The sequence below is a fragment of the Lepidochelys olivacea genome (genome assembly GCF_965140295.1).
Source record: "Lepidochelys olivacea isolate rLepOli2 genome assembly, chromosome: 3".
Classification (NCBI taxonomy): domain Eukaryota; kingdom Metazoa; phylum Chordata; order Testudines; family Cheloniidae; genus Lepidochelys; species Lepidochelys olivacea.
In genome coordinates, this window is record NC_140413.1 from 111,734,946 (window position 1) to 111,755,403 (window position 20,458).

The 20,458-nt window shown below is 41.6% G+C and overlaps 1 protein-coding gene across 3 annotated transcripts in view; it reads left to right on the plus strand.

The window, feature by feature from the left end:
* The window catches only part of GRM1 (glutamate metabotropic receptor 1), a 269,345-nt gene that overhangs the window by 206,488 nt on the left and 42,399 nt on the right, over positions 1 to 20,458 (plus strand). For all 3 annotated transcript variants that reach the window (XM_084623346.1, XM_084623348.1, XM_084623347.1), the window contains exon 8: positions 4,888 to 5,818. In XM_084623346.1, coding sequence (XP_084479472.1) covers positions 4,888 to 5,818 — 931 coding nt within the window. The remainder of the gene's footprint in view (positions 1 to 4,887; positions 5,819 to 20,458) is intronic.

Genomic DNA, 20,458 nt, shown 5'->3' on the forward strand with positions numbered 1-20,458 from the left:
TAGCCCTTTTTTGATCAAGATTGGATGTTTTTCTAAAAAATATACTCTAGACAATATTTTGGGCAAGTTCTATGGCCTGTGTTTTGTAGGAGGTCAGACAAGATGATCACAATGGTCCCTTCAGACCTTGAAATCTATGAATTTCTGGGGGACTAGATTCATCAGGATACTCTCACTGATTTAGCTACCCAGCAACACACAGCAGCTGTAACCCTGCCTTGGTGGCCAGTTAAACTAGATTTGCAATTGCTTTGGATTGCTGACACTTCACTGAGCAGCCAAAGTCTATTAATGCCCTGCCCTTCTCATGAATATTTTCTCTGTGTGTGTTGAGCAACAGGATGGTATTTTTACAGAGTAAGAAAACACATTGACCACAAAGTGAGGAAATAAAGTGGTATGTGATGGAACACGGTCTCATTCCTGGCCTTTAATAAAACTTTCTGGCAACAAGATGTCACCAGTGGTCTTCATGCATGGGCCAAAGTACTGTTTACCTGGTTGCTGAAAATACATTTCCAAGACATCTTGTATTATGCAATATAATAGAGCAAGTCTTGGGGGTATTTTTTTTGTACTGTGGGAAATTGATGCTCTACCCCACTAAAATAATTTTTGAAAATGTTAATGACCTAGAAAACTTAATCTACTTTTTTCTAGTTTGTGCAGTGCAAAAACAGGAACTTCTTTGCTCAGTAAGGAAGCAAAGCAAGGGCATTGTGAAGGATCGGTGTGCACTCAGGTGAAAGCCAGTGCTACCAGCTGCTCAAAATAGATCCTAAGGGAGAATCTCAAAATGACAACCACTGCCAAAACGGGTCTAAGAAAAGGTCTCCATTATCAGTGCTGCAAAAACCTCAGAGACTGTTGCAATCTACTAATTTTTTTTTCACTTCAGTGTAAAAGGTCATTTTGTGTTTTTTGTTTGCTGTCTGTGGGGATTCCATCTCTACAAGGAGATTTTATACTAAAACCACAGTACCCAAACTACAGTGCAACCACCTCATGTTTTCCAAGAGAACACATGGGACAATAAATATGAAACCAAAATGGCAGCCAGCATCATTAACAACTTCCACCTGTTCAGTTGAGATGGGTTTTTTTTTAAACCTTACTGCTGTTTTCTTGAAATGCAATAAATAAGTGCAAAACTATTCAGAAAATCTGAAGAAATATCAACCCATCCTATATAAAAAGTCATTTGATTTGACTAAATCCTGGCATGTAGTGTTTATTTTAACCACTGAAGATGGAATGCTCTTTCCTTGCAAGCATTGTTCCCACCAAATGTGCTTTTTTAACTCTTGGGTTTTTTTCTGTTGTATTTACACTCACCAATCACCATGTAAGCTAGGCACAGATATTATCATATTGCATTCAAGATTACTTTTTCTATTCCCTTTAAATCTTAGATGATACAAATGTGTATGGTCCTCTGCTGCTTCCCTCAGAGAAGGAGGTTCTTAAAGTCTCAGTTTCTTTTAAAATTCCCCTAGTCTAGTAGTCTAGTATATGATTTCCTTAGACATAATTCTTAAGGTCCCTGTTATCCCACTTCAAAGGCTGAATAACTCTGGTGTTCAGTGTTGGTTAACTGCTTTTTTTTTTAACTCTCAAATGGTTTACAGAAAATCTCCCCACCTGAAAGTTTGCTCAGTAGAATAGGAGTCACAGGACAGGGGAAATTTCTCACCATGAACTATATAAACCTTATTTTTTCTGAAATTAATTAAAATCAATATTTTGGGGCCTCTTCCAGGAACCTCCTTTTGACAAGTGATTTATCTTATTAGAATTTATGGGAAAGGAACAAATGTCAGAGCTGGAAAATCCAGTTTCTTCCCGCTTTAATTAAGCAATAAAACAAGACATGGCAAGTAGATTTATAGAGCTATTACAATATTCATTGTAAAGGTCTTATGCCTTCAGTTGCCCGAGACATGTATTAATGATCTCAGGAAACACCTCTGGAGTGTATTGTTGGTCTTATAATATGAATATCATTTAAAAAAATCAATTAGTCTCCTGTCCTGAGAAATAGTTCATAGTTAAAGCACAGAGGGAGAAAGTAGACAAAAACTAACCAACTGGTTTTCACCACATATAGTAAATTAACTCTGTAGCCTTTTGCTGTTAATTTCTATATTGGATTTTTTTAAAGCTTGTAAACTTTCAGTTTACTGCATATCTTTTCTGTCTATCTTTGTCTTGCTTTACACAGCTTCTCTATCCTCATGTCCCTCTCATTCAGATGCCAGTCAAAGCCCTTCACTAATGTGAGCAGTTCACGGTTGGGGATGAGTGTTGGGGAATGTAGTCAGCCCACAGAGAGCATGTTGTGGGTCTTACGGCTTGCCTGCAGACAGAAATTGCACCAATGTATCTGAACAGGTTTCTATGTCTTACATAAAATAGACTTAAAGCTGTGTGTGTTTAAATGCTATGTTGAATCAGGGCTGAGGCATTGAACATGTTACCTATGCTGGAGGAATGAGAATATGGCTTGGTGTTACTAAATCTAGACTACACATTACATATTAACTCTTCTAGTGCCCATAACAGTGCTGCAATACTGGCATACCAATCCATAAAGGAGCTTTGTTTAATCTTAATCAAAATGGTGCGTTGCTTCTGGCAGTTAATCTATGATAAAAGCAAAATGGTAGCTGATTCTACTTCTGTTTCTCAGTGCTGTTGTGGCAATTGGCAACAGGCTTCCAGGTCTAATTAAAATCTTTATTTTCAATTACATTTCACCCTGAATACGTGGTGAGATGTGCTCCTCACCTCACCTCACCGCATGAGCTTTGGGTACATTTGCTTTTCTTTAAACCAGCTCCTCCAGCTGCAGAAATTAGCATTGCCATTGCTGTTGTTATAGGCAGTACGGATAGTGCCACCTGTGTTTAAGGCTGCCCAATGCTTTCGACTATAAGCCCCTCTTTTCTGTTGCTTATCAATTTGCCAAATGTTAACTATTCAGGCTGAAATTGTCCATGCCACGTGTCTGCCTCAGACTGAAGTATTTTGCTTTGGTCTGTATTTTTTGGAAAATTTCAGCAAATATGGTTCAGCTGTTTCTCAAAATGAGGTTAGGGAAAATATGTTGGTTTGGCCATGTTAAAACATGCTTAAATCCGTGTCACTGACACCCTCCCCTCCACATTTTGGAGCAGGGACTTGAAATTTGGTAGCGGTGGCAGCTGATACCTTTTCCCATCCACCTAAATTTGGTCACGTTATGAGTCTCTGGAAATCTCAGTGCGCACATGCTCAGTAGAGACCTCTCCAAAGATTCCATCTGTACCGAACATGCTCCATCCCAGGGCTTCAGGGGTTGAGAAGGACTTTTCCTGACAGCTCCTCACAGCACCCAGGGGCCAGTGCAGTGCTAGACACCAAAACTGAGAGCTGCGAGGCTATCTCTCCTGTGCAACCAATGCTTCCTTTGCTGGTCCCCAAGCAGGGAGGAGGAGAAAGAAAAACAACTCAACTTGATTGCACAACTGTGAGGAGCTGGGTTAGGGAGTGGGAGCACAACTTGGATGAGAGGGTCAGGGTGCAAGTGGGGTTAGGATGAGGAGCCAGGTTGCATGGAGGGAGGCACTGGGATGTGAAGCTTGAGGGGAGGATTAGGGACTGGGACAAAGAGCCACTGGAGAGTAGGAGTGGGAAATGGAATATGGACACAGATATGAGTGGGGTGGGGGCAAGCAAAAGACTGTTAAGAGGAATTGAGGTGGACAGGGAGGACTGGAACTGAAAAGAGGACAGGCTGGAGGGGCCAGCTTGTCAAAATGAAGGTTGCCTGCTGTAATTCTGGCACTTCCTGTCTTTTAAGTGTTTGACTTTTCAGCCTTAACATTCTTTTAATTTAATTATAGTTTTTAGTGTATAATTTATACTGTGGTAGCACCTAGAGGCCAACTAGGTCAGTAGCCACAAAGTTTCCTTTAACTTTGGCTTGTAAAAATCTTATCCAAAGTAAGCCCCATTTCTTATAGCTACTTCTATTTTACTAGGAATAGGTGATATCCTTCATGCCTATTTTCAGATACACGCATACATTGTGGATTTGACTTTGATGTCATTGAATTCCTGTTATAGTTAGAGGAGACTGCGTGAAGGAGTATAAAGAGAAAAAATCTAATGAAAACATAAAGAGAAAATGGAGCCAAGATCTGGAAAAGTGTAAATACACAAGAAGCAATAAGACAAACAAACATTTTAATGAAAATATGCATATATGTCATACATATATATACACACATGGTTACATATCTATCTATCTATCATATAGGGGTATCCAGTTGTTCCAGTCTAGCTTTTAGTGGGGTTTCTATCCCAGATAAATAGGCTTGCCTCTATTTTTTCTTATAAAATCACCCCTTGAAAAATACGTGAGTTTAAATTACATTAGTTTTGCAAACACACAAAATAGTTTGCAAAGTTTGAAAGCCTTGAACTTCCCATGTGATCTGCCAATCCCTGCCCAAAACTGTTGATAACCAGCACTTCACTGTTGTTTTAGTTAGGGTGAGGGTGCTGGTCTTAGCAGCAAGGACTTGTTCACAACTCTGCCTCTCAATTGTTCCGTCCCCCTGGGAAAGTCAATTAAACAAAAATTGTAAAAACAGTCCACTGATTCTGGACTTTCTGTTTTTGGGTGTCCAGTGCAATAAGGACACCTCAAATTAATGGATGCTTTTTAATTTATTTAATCTTAACCTTTCTGTGCTTTAGATAAGTCATCTGTAAAATGAGTATAATAATCCATTCCACACCATCTTACGCTGATGTTTGTATTTTAGTTTGGGATTCAGAAAAGCAGTTTATCTTTCTCACAGGTACCTTTCTAACACTTTGTTTCTTTTCTATATACTGCAGGCTGTGAACCCATCACTGTAAAGTATCTCCAGTGGAGCAATATAGAGTCTATAGTGGCTGTGGTCTTCTCCTGCCTGGGGATTCTGGTCACCATGTTTGTCACCCTTATCTTTGTGCTCTACAGGGACACCCCTGTTGTCAAATCCTCCAGCCGGGAGCTCTGCTACATTATACTTGCTGGCATCTTTCTGGGTTATATCTGCCCCTTCACCCTTATAGCTAAGCCCACCGTCATTTCCTGCTACCTCCAGCGCCTTCTGGTGGGCCTCTCCTCTGCCATGTGCTACTCTGCCCTTGTGACCAAAACCAACCGCATTGCACGCATCCTGGCGGGGAGCAAGAAGAAGATTTGTACCCGCAAGCCACACTTCATGAGTGCTTGGGCACAGGTGGTCATCGCCTCCATTTTGATCAGTGTGCAGCTCACACTGGTGGTCACACTGATCATCATGGAGCCCCCTATGCCAATTCTCTCCTACCCCAGCATCAAGGAAGTCTTCCTGATCTGCAACACCAGCAACCTGGGTGTGGTGGCCCCAGTGGGCTACAATGGACTCCTTATTATGAGCTGCACTTATTATGCCTTCAAGACTCGCAATGTGCCCGCCAATTTTAATGAGGCCAAGTACATTGCCTTCACCATGTACACCACCTGTATCATCTGGCTGGCCTTTGTGCCTATTTATTTTGGGAGCAACTACAAGATCATCACCACCTGCTTTGCAGTGAGCCTCAGTGTGACAGTGGCCCTGGGGTGCATGTTCACTCCCAAGATGTACATCATCATCGCCAAGCCCGAGAGGAATGTCCGCAGTGCCTTCACCACCTCGGATGTGGTGCGTATGCACGTTGGGGATGGCAAGGCTCCTTGTAGGTCCAACACATTCCTCAGCATATTCCGAAGAAAGAAGCCAGGTGCTGGAAATCCAAAGTGAGTAATTGGTTGTGTGTACGTACATGTCTGTCTGTCTCTTTTGCCTGTTCTCTTTCGACCTACAGTAGATTGTTGTATTTGTAATAAGGTATGTAATGCTATTTCATCTTTTCTGTGGTAATGAGGGTAGGGCTTGGGTAGATCTAGAATAGTCAGCTACCCTGTCAGGTTCTCCATTGTGAAGGTAGCTTTGAGGTAATTCCCCTTTGGTGCAGGTCATTCTGCAGAAGAGTAACCAAAGCTCTCTCTTTCAGCTTCTCATCTTTCAGTGCATGCCCATTTGAAGTGCACTGCATTATTGCCCAAACTGAGGTGCAAGTGTATTTCCCCCACCCCCGCCCAAAAAGTGGACCAGAAATCTGTGGGTGACTGATTATCAATCACGCATATCTGTCAAATGGCCACTGGAGTCTGTACGTGAAAGTACAGGGTCTTTCATTCATTCACAGGGTAGCCTTTTGTGAAACTCTGTTCGTGATTGTCATCAAACTGCACTCCCCCCCTCCCCCGATTGTGTGTTCTTTATTTAATTTAATTGTGAGCAATATTTTTTTTAATAATTGGCACTGTTAGTTTGAGTAGTCTTTGTTCCCAGTGGTAGAGTTTGCTTCAAAGGATTGAATGATCATGATGACAGTTCTGCATTTGTAACCTGCTTGAATATATATAACTAAGCTACAGGACAGAAAAAGAGAGAGAGAGAGAGAGAGAGAGAGAGAGAGAGAGAGAGAAATGTCATTTCAAGCAACGTCCCTGTGAGTAGCTGTCTGAACATTAGTATACTTTATTTTCCTATTTCTTTAATAGTACCATAGGTCTATAAAGAAGCATCAGAGTACTAGACACAAGCTGAGAGCACTGGTATCGGAGTTGTGATCAAAATGTAAAAAAATAGGAACCAAAGGAGGTGGAGTCCACATTTCAGAGCTCTTTAGTAGCATCAAAATTCAGTTAAGTTCAATCCATTTGTCTATGCTGAATCGTCAATAGTTTGTTGAAGTCCTTCATGTTGGTTTCACTTCATTTTGCACAGGAGCCATTTTCATATCTCTCTGAGATGCAAGGGGGATACAACTAAGATGACATAAAACCCTTGCTGTGATCAATTTTGCTTTCCTACTACATTACTCTTTAATTTATCAGAAGGCCGGGGGTGGAATAAAAGGCAAGCATAAACAGTGGGAATACACAACTCAGTCAAGGAGGAAGCAATAGGAGTACACACACCAAGTCCTAAGCTGATGCAAAGAAAGAACTATGAATAGCAGTACATTTCTGAGAGACCATCTTTGAGTGAAATATGTTCTGGATGGTAATATAGTATCAAAATATTGACCATTGTAAGTCGTAGACTTGTGTTCCTTGAAGATAGGTAGATATGGTGATCCAACTTCCACTGATTCAGTGGAAGATATATTGGGCCTTAGATCTCTCCAAGAGAACAGTTTACTTCATTTGTTGGCTCTACTATCTAATCTTTGGCTCAGGCTGCCAGAAGAGGCCTATTGTGTGTTTTGCACCATGAACAAGCTTAGCAATTTAGTTCTTTATTGTGCTTAGTTGACCTTTTTTCTAGCTGAATAGAATAGTTGAATCTGCTGAGGCTTTATAGTTTTAAAGGAGGGAGAAGAAATTTATATTTTGAACAGAATTATATTCACAGTTTATGAAGTAAATTTAGAACAAAGCATATAATACAAGAACATTTCTCCTCATTAGAAAACAGCTTTCTGAACTGCATTTGTACCTTATAAAAATGATAGAAAACTCAGCTAAGCTCTACCAATTTTGTTTGTTGCATATATTTTAATAAGTATCTCTTGACATTTAGTTCCTTTCTACCCAGCATGTGTTTAGTTGTATTGAACAAAAAGTCTTCATAGCACTTTTAAACTGTGTTCTGAACTAAATGTTCATTAATCAGTTAATATGCCTTCTGTATTTTGTGGGTTGTTAGGTTTCTGGATCTTTTACACACCAGAATTCAACCTCTTGATTGGCTGCTGTTGTCTGCTTCATTTATGTTAGCACAGAAGTGGGAGTATTACAGGCTTCCTTGCAGAGAGAGAAACTTCTGCAGACCTCTGTCTCCAAATACAGGACATAATAGCGTTGCATACAAGAAGGTTTTGGTAGTGAGAAGATGGGGCATCATAGACGGTAGCCTCAGGATTATGGAGGCTGCTCAAGCCCCCAGTAGGATCCATTTTCAAAGCTTGCAGGGACAGTGGGGAGAAGATGTAGGCAGACACTGAGATTGCTGCTGATGAAATCCAGGAGGGAAGAAGCTGAATTTGCTGAAGGCTTTGAATCTGAAATCTAGCTTGAAAAAATGTTTGAAATATAAATGCAGTGTACAAGCATATTTAATGCCCAAAGGAATTGCACCCTGGCTTCCTTCCAGCTCTTCTGTTTGCCTTTCCAATTTCAGGGTTTTATTTTCAGCTTTTCCCCTCTTTGCTCTGGTGTGCAGACCCTTTTCTATTGGTCATGTTACTCTGCTTCTTGATGCTGTACATGCCTTTCTTGGGAGGCCATGCTTGCTGCTTAGAAATGGTGAGCTGCACTCTTTCTGAGGGATTTTTATCCCAGTTTCTTTCCACAGTCTTTCTTCTTGTTTACTTGTTGTCTCCCCTCTTCCCCATTTGTTTTCAGCCTTCTGTTTTTTCTCATTGTCTTTTCCCGCTACTAATCCAATCAGGTCCAATTCCCTTACACCTCTTAGGATTTGTCCACACATAGAATTTGCACTGGTTTAACTTAAATTGGCTTTAAAACAATTTAGTCAAATTGATGCAAGTTTACCTTTGAAAACACTTACGTTGGTGTAAAACTGATTATAATTTACGGGTGCAAGTTAAACTGATATAAGCCAGGTTAAACCAAGGTTTCCACACCACATAGGGGAAAACATCACTGACAACCAGATGTTACAGCTGAATTGAGCTCTCCAGGGCAAATTGCATAACAATGATCTTCATCTTCTTCATCAAAAAAGAAAGGCATATTGCCTTCGCTAATTTCACCTGAGCTGTCTGCTTCTGATGGGTTACAACATGGGATCTGGAGGAGATGAGCACTGTCTCTCCCTGGCTGAGTTTAGCCTATTGGCTCTCGCTGAAGTTCAGGAGGTGTTGAGAGTAGAGTTGACTGGGAACTTTTCATCAAAATGAAAAGCGTATTCAGAAAATGCTGTTTCACCAAAATCTAAACTTTTGGCAGAAACAGATCTGGTTTTGATAGGAAGGCTTCTCAGGCCCAGGATGGAATGGGGGAAGGGGAGAGAATGTTCCCTCTGGACAGATTGCTGCTGTGTTTGGGTCCCAACATGGTGGACCTGTGGGTTTTTAAGTTTTGTAAATCTGAGCAAAGCCCTGGGAGACTCTCTGGCTTTGGTTATCTAGGCAGGCTTTCGGGATGCAGATCCTCTATCTAGCACCTTCTTATCAGAGCTGATGTGAGCCACCTGCCTAGGACCTCTGGCTATTGGTGGCTCCCCCAGACTCTTCAGTTGCTTAAGCACATCCTTTTCCAGACCTCCAACCTTTTAGGCACTGTGGTGTACTGTTCATCTCTCCAGGGACAGATGATAGTTGATGCACATAGCATGCAGACTTTGCCAAAGGCTCCAAAACCACTTAGATATGTGGCAATTCTCCCAAAAGGGCCATATTTTTGGAGTTTAATATACCCACCCTACACACACCCTAACCATTTGAAAATTTATTTTATGTACATTTAGATGAGGTATAATGCAGTGCCATAAATCCATAGGTGAGGTGAAACAATGGTACCAAAATGAAAGTCATTTTTGCACAGTTCCAGAAACATTGCTGACTGAGACTACATTTTTTGCTGTTTAAGTTCATTTCAACCCCTTCATATGATGGTTATTGGTGAAAGTTACCAAACAACAATGTATTCAAAGATTTTTATTCGTTTTGCATGAGCGGGTATTTTTTCCCCCAGAAATGATGAAGCTGTTTAGCATGTGGCAGAAATGGCAAATATCAACATTTTCCAAAATACTAAGATGAAGTGTCTTCACATTGCATATTCTTAATTGTCAAAGTATCTCACTAGTTATTATAATAGTTCTCTCTATTTTCAGCTGAAATTTGCTGATCAGATCAGTCTCACACTGAAGGTTGTGCATTAGTAGCAGTAGGTTGTGTGCTCATAATTTGTACTGCAAGGCGATAGATATAAATGTATGTGAATTCCTAATGTAATGCTTCTCCATAAGGTTTTGTACATACAGTGTAGCATCTAGTCTACCTAGTGAAAGGTTTTAAGTTGTAATTATCTAGGCATGCACTACCAGTACCTTTGAAATATTCTAGAAACTAGCTTTTTAATTTAGTGACCCTTATGCACAGATCCATATTAGCGTTAGAGATGACACTACACAGCTTCATATTATGTACATACAAAAACTGTGAGAGAAGGAAGTGGCCTAACAAGAAGTAGTTAAGACAAAGTACACAAACATGTTCTTGCCTCTGCACTAAAAAGGGATTAGGAGCATGTTACAGCTCTCACCAACCATGTCATCAATAATATGGCAAACCCACCTGACCCTGAATCACAATCAGAGGTGCTTATCAACATACCTACTAGACTATGTGTAACGTCAGGTGTCTTTACTGAAAATAGATGTTGTTGAAGAAGAAATGGAGAGATTTATGAGAGGTGCATTTGATTCTGATGGGACATGTAGCATCTTCAGCCCAGTCAAGAAATCTGGCATCAAAACCTTTGTTGACATGGCCAAGATGATCAAATTTAAGGAAGGGACAATCACAGCAGCTATCAATCCAGAAAATGTTTTCCACAGAGCCCTGGATTTAGCACGATGCAGAGGTAATATTCCAGTTGCAACTGTTCTTAGTCATCCTATAGGACCTGTGCTTGTGTCCCTCTTCCATGCTGATGGAACAATGAGAAGAACAGACAGAGCAGAATTCAGGCATCAGCTGGAAACTCAAGCTGAAAGAATCCTCGAGTTATGAGCATGCAACAAAGAAACCACAGTGTGCATCAGGGATGCCATGACTGTTATATGTATGATGGCTGGAGACAAATTCCTCACATTCGATGAATTGGCTGCTGAGTACTTGAGGCAGATCTTAAAAGGATTTGACAAAGTCAATTCTGTAATCAAAGTTTTTGACAGGAACAACAACGAGAACTCTGTGAAAACTACAGAAAGACAGTGATGGACAGGATCTAAGGCTGAATGCAAGAAATACCAGGTGGCTAGTAGGTGCCCTGTGCCTCCATGGGAAAAGTTTCTAACATAGCATCCAACAAGCAGTCACTTATAAAATTCTTCTCTGAATATATGGTTGAAAATGCCCCTGAGAACGTCCAACACAGACACTCCTTGCTGGAGGCTTTTCCAGTGGTGAAATAAGAAAGTCCATCACCAGTAGAGGTGCTGAAGAAGTCCAAGGCTTGTACAGTACACAAAGATGTTTCTGCATGCTGTGTGTGCCAGTATGGCTTTGGGTCTCTTGCTATCAAAAGAACAAAAGTAACTAGGTTGAACAATACAGATGTTTTGATCCTTGTTGTTCATTACTTTCCAAAAATGAAACACACAGATGACATGTGGATTGAAACAGTCATCAGTTCCCGCAGAAGCGTCGCTTCATACCTGTGCATGCAATTTATGATGCACTCCTGACTTCTGTAGCATACTTCCTGATGTACATACATTAACATGGAATTATTCTGTGTCATCCCTATTTGGCATGTGGGAAAAAAATCTCTGTTTAAAGTCAAACCAAAAGGAGCTTACCATTTCAGAGATCTTCCCAAATTGGGAGAGAGTGATGGACAAGCTGCAGTTTCTGCAGCAAGGAAGTTGGGAGAGAAAGTGAGAGACAAAAGGAAACCCACAGAGACCTGAATTGCTTGTGCCTCAATCTAACCATCAAAAAGGACAAGGCACTGGCCAAAATCCCAAGTGAGAACAGTTTTGAAGAGCATATCAGAAGAGCCTCTTGGAAAACAAAGATTTGGATGTCTTTGCACATAGGTAAACCAGATATTGGATCACCATTACAATCTGGATGGAAAAAATGCAGATGATGAACTGTATACTTCAAGGGACCAAAGGCATCTGAACTTCTATGAGACCTTATTTGTTCCTGTACCAGTAGGGTTCACTACACAATCAACTGTGTCTGTAGTCAGAACAATCTTCGCTGCACAGAACTATGTACATGCCAAGACAATGAAGACTGTGGTAACCCATGTGTTATTGAGAGAGATCATAATGATGAACAAGATGATCATTACTACCAAGGTCTTGACTACCAAGATCACCAGCGCTATTACATTTCAATGACACCTGTAGAAATTTATTGTTAAATTTTTGTTTTGCCCTTTATATTGTTGTGATGGCTCTGAGGATAGGTCCATCAATGGCTATTAGCCAACATGTTCAGGCATGCAACCTCATTCTCCAGATGTCCCTAAACTTCCAACTTCTGGAAGCTGGGGCTAGACGACATGGGATGGATCACTCAAAATTTTCCCTATTCTGTTCATTCCCTTTGAAGCATCTGGTACTGGCCACTGTCAGAAGACAGGATATTGTGCTAGATGGGCCATGGGTCTGACCTAGTATGGCCATTCTTACGAGGTCACAAAGAAATACAGTTGTATGTCTTGAAATAATATATAGAGTCATTAAACTAACAGAAAAGAATGCAATATTTCAAACTGGTCATTTTAACGTGTTGATGTTGTCAGTTTATCCCTGTTTCTATGGTAACAGCACCACTTGATAGCTCCACATCATACTTTATCTTAAAATAGACATAAATAAACTTTTTCAAATGATATGTGATGTGAATGTGTGCAGAGAGGGTACATTAAGTTGATCACATCCATGTTGTCTACCACTCACCTAATTTGCTCTTTACTGTAGACAGAACAAGAAATATACAGATCGAGACAAAACAATAAAACACCTATATGAATTTCCCTGCTTCATTTTTCTTACTACTCTTGAGCATTCTTTTGGCTTAGGTCAGAGTCCTATAAGAAGTCCATGATGCCCCCCACACACACTATATGATTCAGAGGAGAATCCATGTGTATCTCCTCTACAGCCCGCTTCTTTCTTCCTCAGGAGATCCTGCAGTTAAAAAGGATTCATCTGCCACAAAAGTATGGTCCTCTCTCCTTCGAAGGGTTCCTTTTGTCTCTGTGAATCCCTCTCCATTTAAAATTCCACCACTAATGCCTTGGTTTTTTTCTGCTTCTGGGGAAATTCCTTTCCTCTGAACCCCAGCACCCCCATGCAGAGAAGTTTGAGAAAACTCACTTTATGTAGGATGCAGTCACTCCTTTGTTCTCCCCAGGTAATATCTATTCATGTGTTGATAGTCTTCAATGACCAACCTATTCATAAGTAGACATATAGGCAACACTCTCCTGTCTGTTAGCACAAGAAGCATGAGGCAACACATAGTATAATCGTAAGGCTGCATATAATCCATAAAACCAAACTGGAATTCATAAATTGTCCATAGACAGATTTCCCAGATCATCACTGCATGTGTGAGAAAGCATTTTGCCCTAAGATAGCCCAATGGTTAGGATTTGGGAATCCTGGGTTCAAGTCCCTGATCCAAATCCCAGGTAAGTGGCTCTAACCATTGGCTGTTGTGGCGTGAGTCTGTATCCCTCTGGTTTTGAACAATAATTCCATCCTGGATCTCAGAAACCTTCCCAACTAAAATTTCATCAGAACTAATAGAGGCATTTTAAGAAGGGGGATCTACATGATTCAGAGCAGGTGCTTGAACCTGGTTCTCCCTTATCCCAGCTGAGTGCCTTAACCCCAGGCTGCTGGCTGTTTCTGGGGTGGGCTGTACTGCATCAGAACAGAACCAAATGTCAAAGCCCTATTTGGGAGCACTTCACTGCACAACCTTCATTTCGATGTGTGTCCTTCCTAGCTGGTGAAGGCCAGCAGAGAAGAATTGGTCCATTGCTGATGAAGATGGTCAGAGCTTTTTGTAGGCTGACAACTTGCCCTCCCTTTCTTTAGAGGTTGTGAGGCTGTAGCTCAGGAACTCATCAGTTGACACTGACAATCTGGCTAGCCACCATCTAATAGCCAATGTCCCTTTTTTTGGTTGGGATTATAGAGAAGGTTATGGGGAGACAGCTCACAGAGCACAGGTCCTAGATGGTTCACAAGTCCTTCACCCTTGTCACTCCAGATACAGACATGGGTACAGAACAGACTGCACTCCTCTGGGCAGTGAAAGAAGATTGGGTGTCCATGCTAGGACAGATAGAATTATCAGCTGCCTTGATACCGTTGATTGTGGCATCTTTATTGACTCACAAGTGGATGGGAGTAATCTTGGGCTGACTCTGTGGCCTCCGTGATGAGCATTCCGAAGGATGGTGTTAGTTTGTTGTTTATCATCCCCAAGGATGCTAACATGTAGGATCCTACACAGTTCCATCTTGTCCCTGCTCTGTTCAGACCACACCTGGGGCTATTGGGAGGCTGAGTGAGGAGGCATTGGCTTTAGGATTTTCACTATGCCAATGACACCCCACTCTGGATATTTATCTCATCCAACCCAAGAGTTGCCTGATTGAGACTGAGACACGGTTGACAGCTGTTGTCCGATGCTCAATCCAGATAAGACTGAAATAATATGGACAGGTTGGGGAGAACAACTGGGAGATATGGCTAAGATCGCACCTGCTTCTTATATTGAGGATGTGCATGACCTTTTATTTTTGAGTCTGGGGATATTATGGGATCCCAGCTGGTATTAGATAATTGTATAGCAGTTGTTTCTAGGAAGGCCATCTCTGTCTGACTGTGAGATTATGCCTTTTTCTTTTGGATATGGGTGTCACCTCAAGATGAGACCATGGCAATGTGATCTGCATCATTTTAAATCAACTCCAAGACTAAAGCGCATGCAGAATGTAGGGGCTTGCTTAGCACGTGGTTTATCTCAGTGGGAGCACACCAGTACTTCATGAACTTCATTGGCTGCCTGTTGATTTCTGGATTATGTTTAATGACCTATAAACCCCCAAATGGTTAGGGACCTACCTACATGAGAAACTGCCTGGAATCCACTAAGTGTAAAAGAGGGGGAACTGCTGACAGGGCCCTTAGCTATGGCACCTACTAAACTTGCTCCCCACAACCTACTAACCTGTCTCCTCTTCCTCCCCCCACCCCACACACCCCCAACGCACTCCCTTTGGCTCAAAATAGACCATGGGGCATGCTGCAAGATCCATCTCTTTACCCAGTATTTTGGGATGGAGACAGAAGCAGTTATTCAATAGGTTTGATTTTGGGTTTGGATTTTGTCTCTGCTTGGTTAGTTTCTAGTTTTGTGGTGAGACATAGCTGCTGCCTCAATCTTCTGGGGTTGATTTTAAATTTATGATAAAGCCCCCAGGATAGGCACCATTTCTATGCATTGTAAATCATAGTACATAAACATTTAATTTCACAGATAAGATTTAAGCCAAAATCTGAACTATGACTGATTTGAAGGCCAACCATCAAGGAATGCAGTGTGGCCAGGAATCCACAGCAAACAATGGAACAACCTCTCTTGCTGTTTTCCAGCTTTATTTATTTGTAATTGAAACCTCTTCTCCCTCTCTCCCACCTTCTGCTAGGCAATGTGGTGTTGTTTTTAGTATTTCAATAGTTTGTCTAAAACAACTGCTTTTACTTGTTTTCTTAACATATTGTATTAGTTCCTCACCAGTTACAAAAGCCTCTCACAGTCCCTGCTATTTTCTGCAGCCAGATACACAAAGGAATGGTAGCAAATGTAAATCATCAACAGCAAATATTGTCACTGTTGTGTGTGTATAAACACTGAGGGCAGATTTTGATATGCTTGCTCATGCCGATTAGTAACTTACTCCAAGGAAAGTCCCATTGGCTTCAGTGGGATTGCTTAGGGATGTAGGTTATGTCTATAATGCAGCGGAGTAGAGGTACACATGCCAGCTCTGCTGGATGTAGCATGCTAAAAATAGCAGTGTGGGCACAGTGGCTCAGGTTAGCAGCCCGAGTGGAGCCCTGTCCAAGGTCCTATGCACGTACTCAGGTGGCTGGCTCATAAATAAAAGATTCTATGGGTGGGTGACATGAAGCAGAGTGTGCAGCAAGAGTTTAGACTTCCAGAAACAATGATCAAGTGCCTAATAAGCTCAATATGCAAATGAAAATTTTCTACAACTTGTAACTTGGTCAAAATTGGGTTGAATTTCATAGATACAGCAAAAGACATCTCAGGGCTATTCCCCTTTTTTTTTTTCAAGTTCCTACACCAAACCATCTATATACTATGGTTTTGGTTATTTTTTTTTAAGATAGAAACCTTTTTTTTAAATAGCCAAAACTACCTATTTTTGCATTATCATTCTTGAAGACTGCTGACCCAGTTTTGATCAAACTTAAAAAAAAATAATCAGCCTGACACATCCAGGCATAGAAAATTTCAGTCTGAATGGCTACAGTTATAATCAGTTGAAAGAGGAGGATATAAGGGACAGTGTTGATCAATCTGAATAGGGTACACACTGTATTAAAAATGGTTATTTTCTTAAATACCAATCCAGTGCCCTATAACATTGTTCCAACCTTGATATGCCTATGATATATTTTCAAGTGTTTTCTGTGGCCCTAGACTATAATTTAATCAACAGCCTCTGAGTTATCTTTAAAGGGTTTCTATATAGATTAGTGCTTTGCATAGATTTTTATTGCTATGCCAGTTCAGTACAGATCCTTGCATCTTATATGAAATGGTAAGTTGGCCTGCTTTGCAATTTGGAAAATCAATGCACTTGGGTAAATTTCTTATATACTGTAGTAACTGCAAACACAATAAGGCAACTCTTTATTTCAGCAGTTACAGCCACTGGAAAATACTTAGTCTGAAGGCAAGTACTAATAGAATTAAGATCCTTAAGTCTCATGTTTGCTATCTTATAATTTAGGGCGATAAACTGTGCTTAGTCTTCATGCACACCCTATTAATGCTCAACAGGGAAGGCAGGGTCACTGTGACATGGATTCTTTGAGGAGGGTGATGTAAAAGGATCCTGGAAAGAAGAGTAGGAATACGAAGGACACAAGGTAAAAATCAAAACGGAAAGAGTTAAAGAACAAATTGATTTAAAAAAAAAAGAAAGAATTAGCAAGATTTTTGTGCCTGATCCCACCATTAAGTATTATTTATATTATGGTAGCACCTCAGAGCTCTGGTCATGCAGCAGGATCCCCTTGTACTAGGAGCTATATGAACAGAACAGAAACACAATCCCTGCTCCAAAGAGCTTACTATCTAAGTATAAGACAAGAGACAGGGGAGTACCAGGAAACAATGAGATAATTTTGGTTATCATGGCTGGCTGCGGTCTCAGCAATAACGCTAACAGCCAGGTGCTGACCCGCATTATGTCCACATTATGCTGCCTCACATTCTTTTGTGTTGTATGTAGATCTTTTGTTCCTAAGTCCCACAGTTTTAAATAGGTTTCAGAGTAACAGCCGTGTTAGTCTGTATTCGCAAAAAGAAAAGGAGGACTTGTGGCACCTTAGAGACTAACCAATTTATTTGAGCATGAGCTTTCGTGAGCTACAGTATGCATCCGATGAAGTGAGCTGTAGCTCACGAAAGCTCATGCTCAAATAAATTGGTTAGTCTCTAAGGTGCCACAAGTACTCCTTTTCTTTTTGTGAATACAGACTAACACGGCTGTTACTCTGAAACCTGAAATAGATGGATAGTTTGCTTTGTTTTCTAATTTGACTCATTCCCTGGTACCATGTTATCTTCAGCACTGTCTCTTGTCACTCTAAAATTCTGTGTTCAGTGTTTTATTTTGTCCATTTCTGTGGCTGCAATATTTGCGAGAAAAGCATCTTGAATTTTCACAAGGATAATTGAAGGTTTAAGTGCCAAATATCTATCCCTGAACAAAAAGAAAAGGAGTACTTGTGGCACCTTAGAGACTAACCAATTTATTTGAGCATGAGCTTTCGTGTTAGTCTCTAAGGTGCCACAAGTACTCCTTTTCTTTTTGCGAATACAGACTAACACGGCTGTTACTCTGAAACCTATCCCTGAACAGTGGCACATTTGCTTGCATTGTTAGGCAATTGCTTGAGTTTAAACCATTAATGGTTTTATTTGAACACATTGTCTTTGGCAGGTAATGGCCTTTACCCTTTTCTATCATATGTGTGATCTGAATTTCAAAGAGGGAAATTCAGCAAGCCTGGCTGGGCAATTCAATCCTTGTCAGTGTATTGATTTAAAAGCATTCTTAAAACCCCCATGAGACAGAGAACTACATATTTCCAAAGGGGCCATTATAATTAAAGTGAAAAACAGAAAGAAACACACACTAACACAGTCTGAATCTTAATAATTCAATGACATTCTGTATTGGCCATATGGCAGGATTGTTCATTATATTTGAGCAATGTATTTGTGTCCAATATTGTCTTTTGTAGCTTTGGATTTGCATTTGCTTCAATAGAATTGGATGTAGTGCACCTGGAGAGGGGAACAGAGAAGGGCAGTAGTTATAACCAGGTGATTTATTTCTCTCACACATGTAGTATTCAGTTAAATCACCACAGGTCAGGTATGTCTGGGATATGGAGCAGCGCTCAAAACTCTGGCTGGGCACGTGTAAAATAAATAAAAAGAATAGTCCTTAGACACCATTTAATACCCAAAGGGCTTCCCCTTCCTTTGCCCTGTGGTCTCTAATGCTGGTCCTGAGAACTGTTAGGAGCTAGTAAGTGCCAACCTGCGACCCAGTGACCTGCTAGGAGGACTCCAGTTCTGGAACCTGACTGGCAGAATGCTGGGGGTCCTGATTGGTCCACAGCATCTATATAAGCCCAGCACAGGAACAGGAAATTGTCCATGCAACTGGGATCTACCCTGCTCTGGTTTGACTTCTGGCATCCCAGCCCAGCTTGACCCTGGTGTCCAACTTGTGGTTCTGATCTGTGGTTTGTCTTCTGCCTCTGACCTCTGGGTATCCTGACCCGGTCTGACTCTGGTTACTGATTTGTGGTTCTGCTCTCAAGTTTGTCTTCTGCTTCTGGTCTCCTGGTCTCCTGACCTGGCACACTTTTGACTCCTGTGCCATGACTGGTGGACCCCCCGGCTCTGATCACTAGGTCTGGCTGCCCATGACCCAGCCGTGACAGTTTGCATGGATCTCTTAGGCACAGGAGTGGGCCTGGTGCCAGCAAAATGGACCTGGCTAACCCTTCAGGAACACTGCGGATGCTCAAGGGGACCACCTGCCTTCAGGCAGACAACAAAGACCAGCAGGCATGGGTCATCCGACTGACCTCAGAGAACCAGCTATTGCAGGGGCAAGTCACCGAGTTCCATGCAGAAAATGCCACATTCCAGACCCAGCTCATGCAGCTCTGTTCCCTGATACCTCTGCCAGAACAGTTTGATGGCAATCCCTAGTGATTCCAGGGTTTTATAAATCAGTGCCGCCACCTCTTTATGATGTGTCCTCGGACCTATACTACTGATCATGCAAAGACGAGCCTGGTCACCAGCATTAGACTGGGTCTCCCCATTCTTGAAGTGTGACAGTCTGGTACTGTTGAGCTGGAAGGTCTTCCTGCAAGCCATGTCTGTATTATTCAGTGACCTGCACTGAACTTGGATGGCGGAGGCTGCCCTAAGGAAGCTCCGAAAGGGGCAGGGCACTGCAGCCTTCTATGCTGCACAATTCCACCACCTCATGGCTGATGCAAACTGAAATGAGGCAGCAGTACCAAACTGATGTACCAGTTCCAGTGGGTCCTACAAGAAGAGGTCAAGGATGAATGAGCCCAGGTAGAGATACCTGTGAGTCTGTGTGCCCTCGTGGATCTCACCATCTGTATAGGTTTCAGAGTAACAGCCGTGTTAGTCTGTATTTGCAAAAAGAAAAGGGGTACTTGTGGCACCTTAGAGACTAACCAATTTATTTGAGCATAAGCTTTCGTGAGCTACAGCTCACTTCATCAGATGCATGCTGTGGAAAGTGTAGAAGATCTTTTTATACACACAAAGCATGAAAAAATACCTCCCCCCACCCCAAGCTATTACCAGCAGGAGAGTGGGGTGCGGGGAGGTATTTTTTCATGCTTTGTGTGTATAAAAAGATCTTCTACACTTTCCACAGTATGCATCCGATGAAGTGAGCTGTAGCTCACGAAAGCTTATGCTCAAATAAATTGGTTAGTCTCTAAGGTGCCACAAGTACCATCTGTATAGAGAATCAGTTACAGGAATGAAGGGAGGACAAAACCAGGGAACTTGCAATGCTCCAACCCAGGTATTGTGACCTTTTCACCACGCCTCTCCTGAGCCAATGTAGGTGGAGATGGGCCATTGACGGCTCACCCCCAGGGAAAAGAAGTAACAATGCCAGCTTCTGCTGCTTCTACTGCGGTGAGTTAGGTCACTCAATCTCTGCCTCTCCCATACAAATTCCAAGAAGTCAGGGATGAGAGCTCTCCCACACTTTGGTCCTGACTGAAACACATCCAGAACCCTGCCCAAGAGCCCCCCAGTAGCAGGT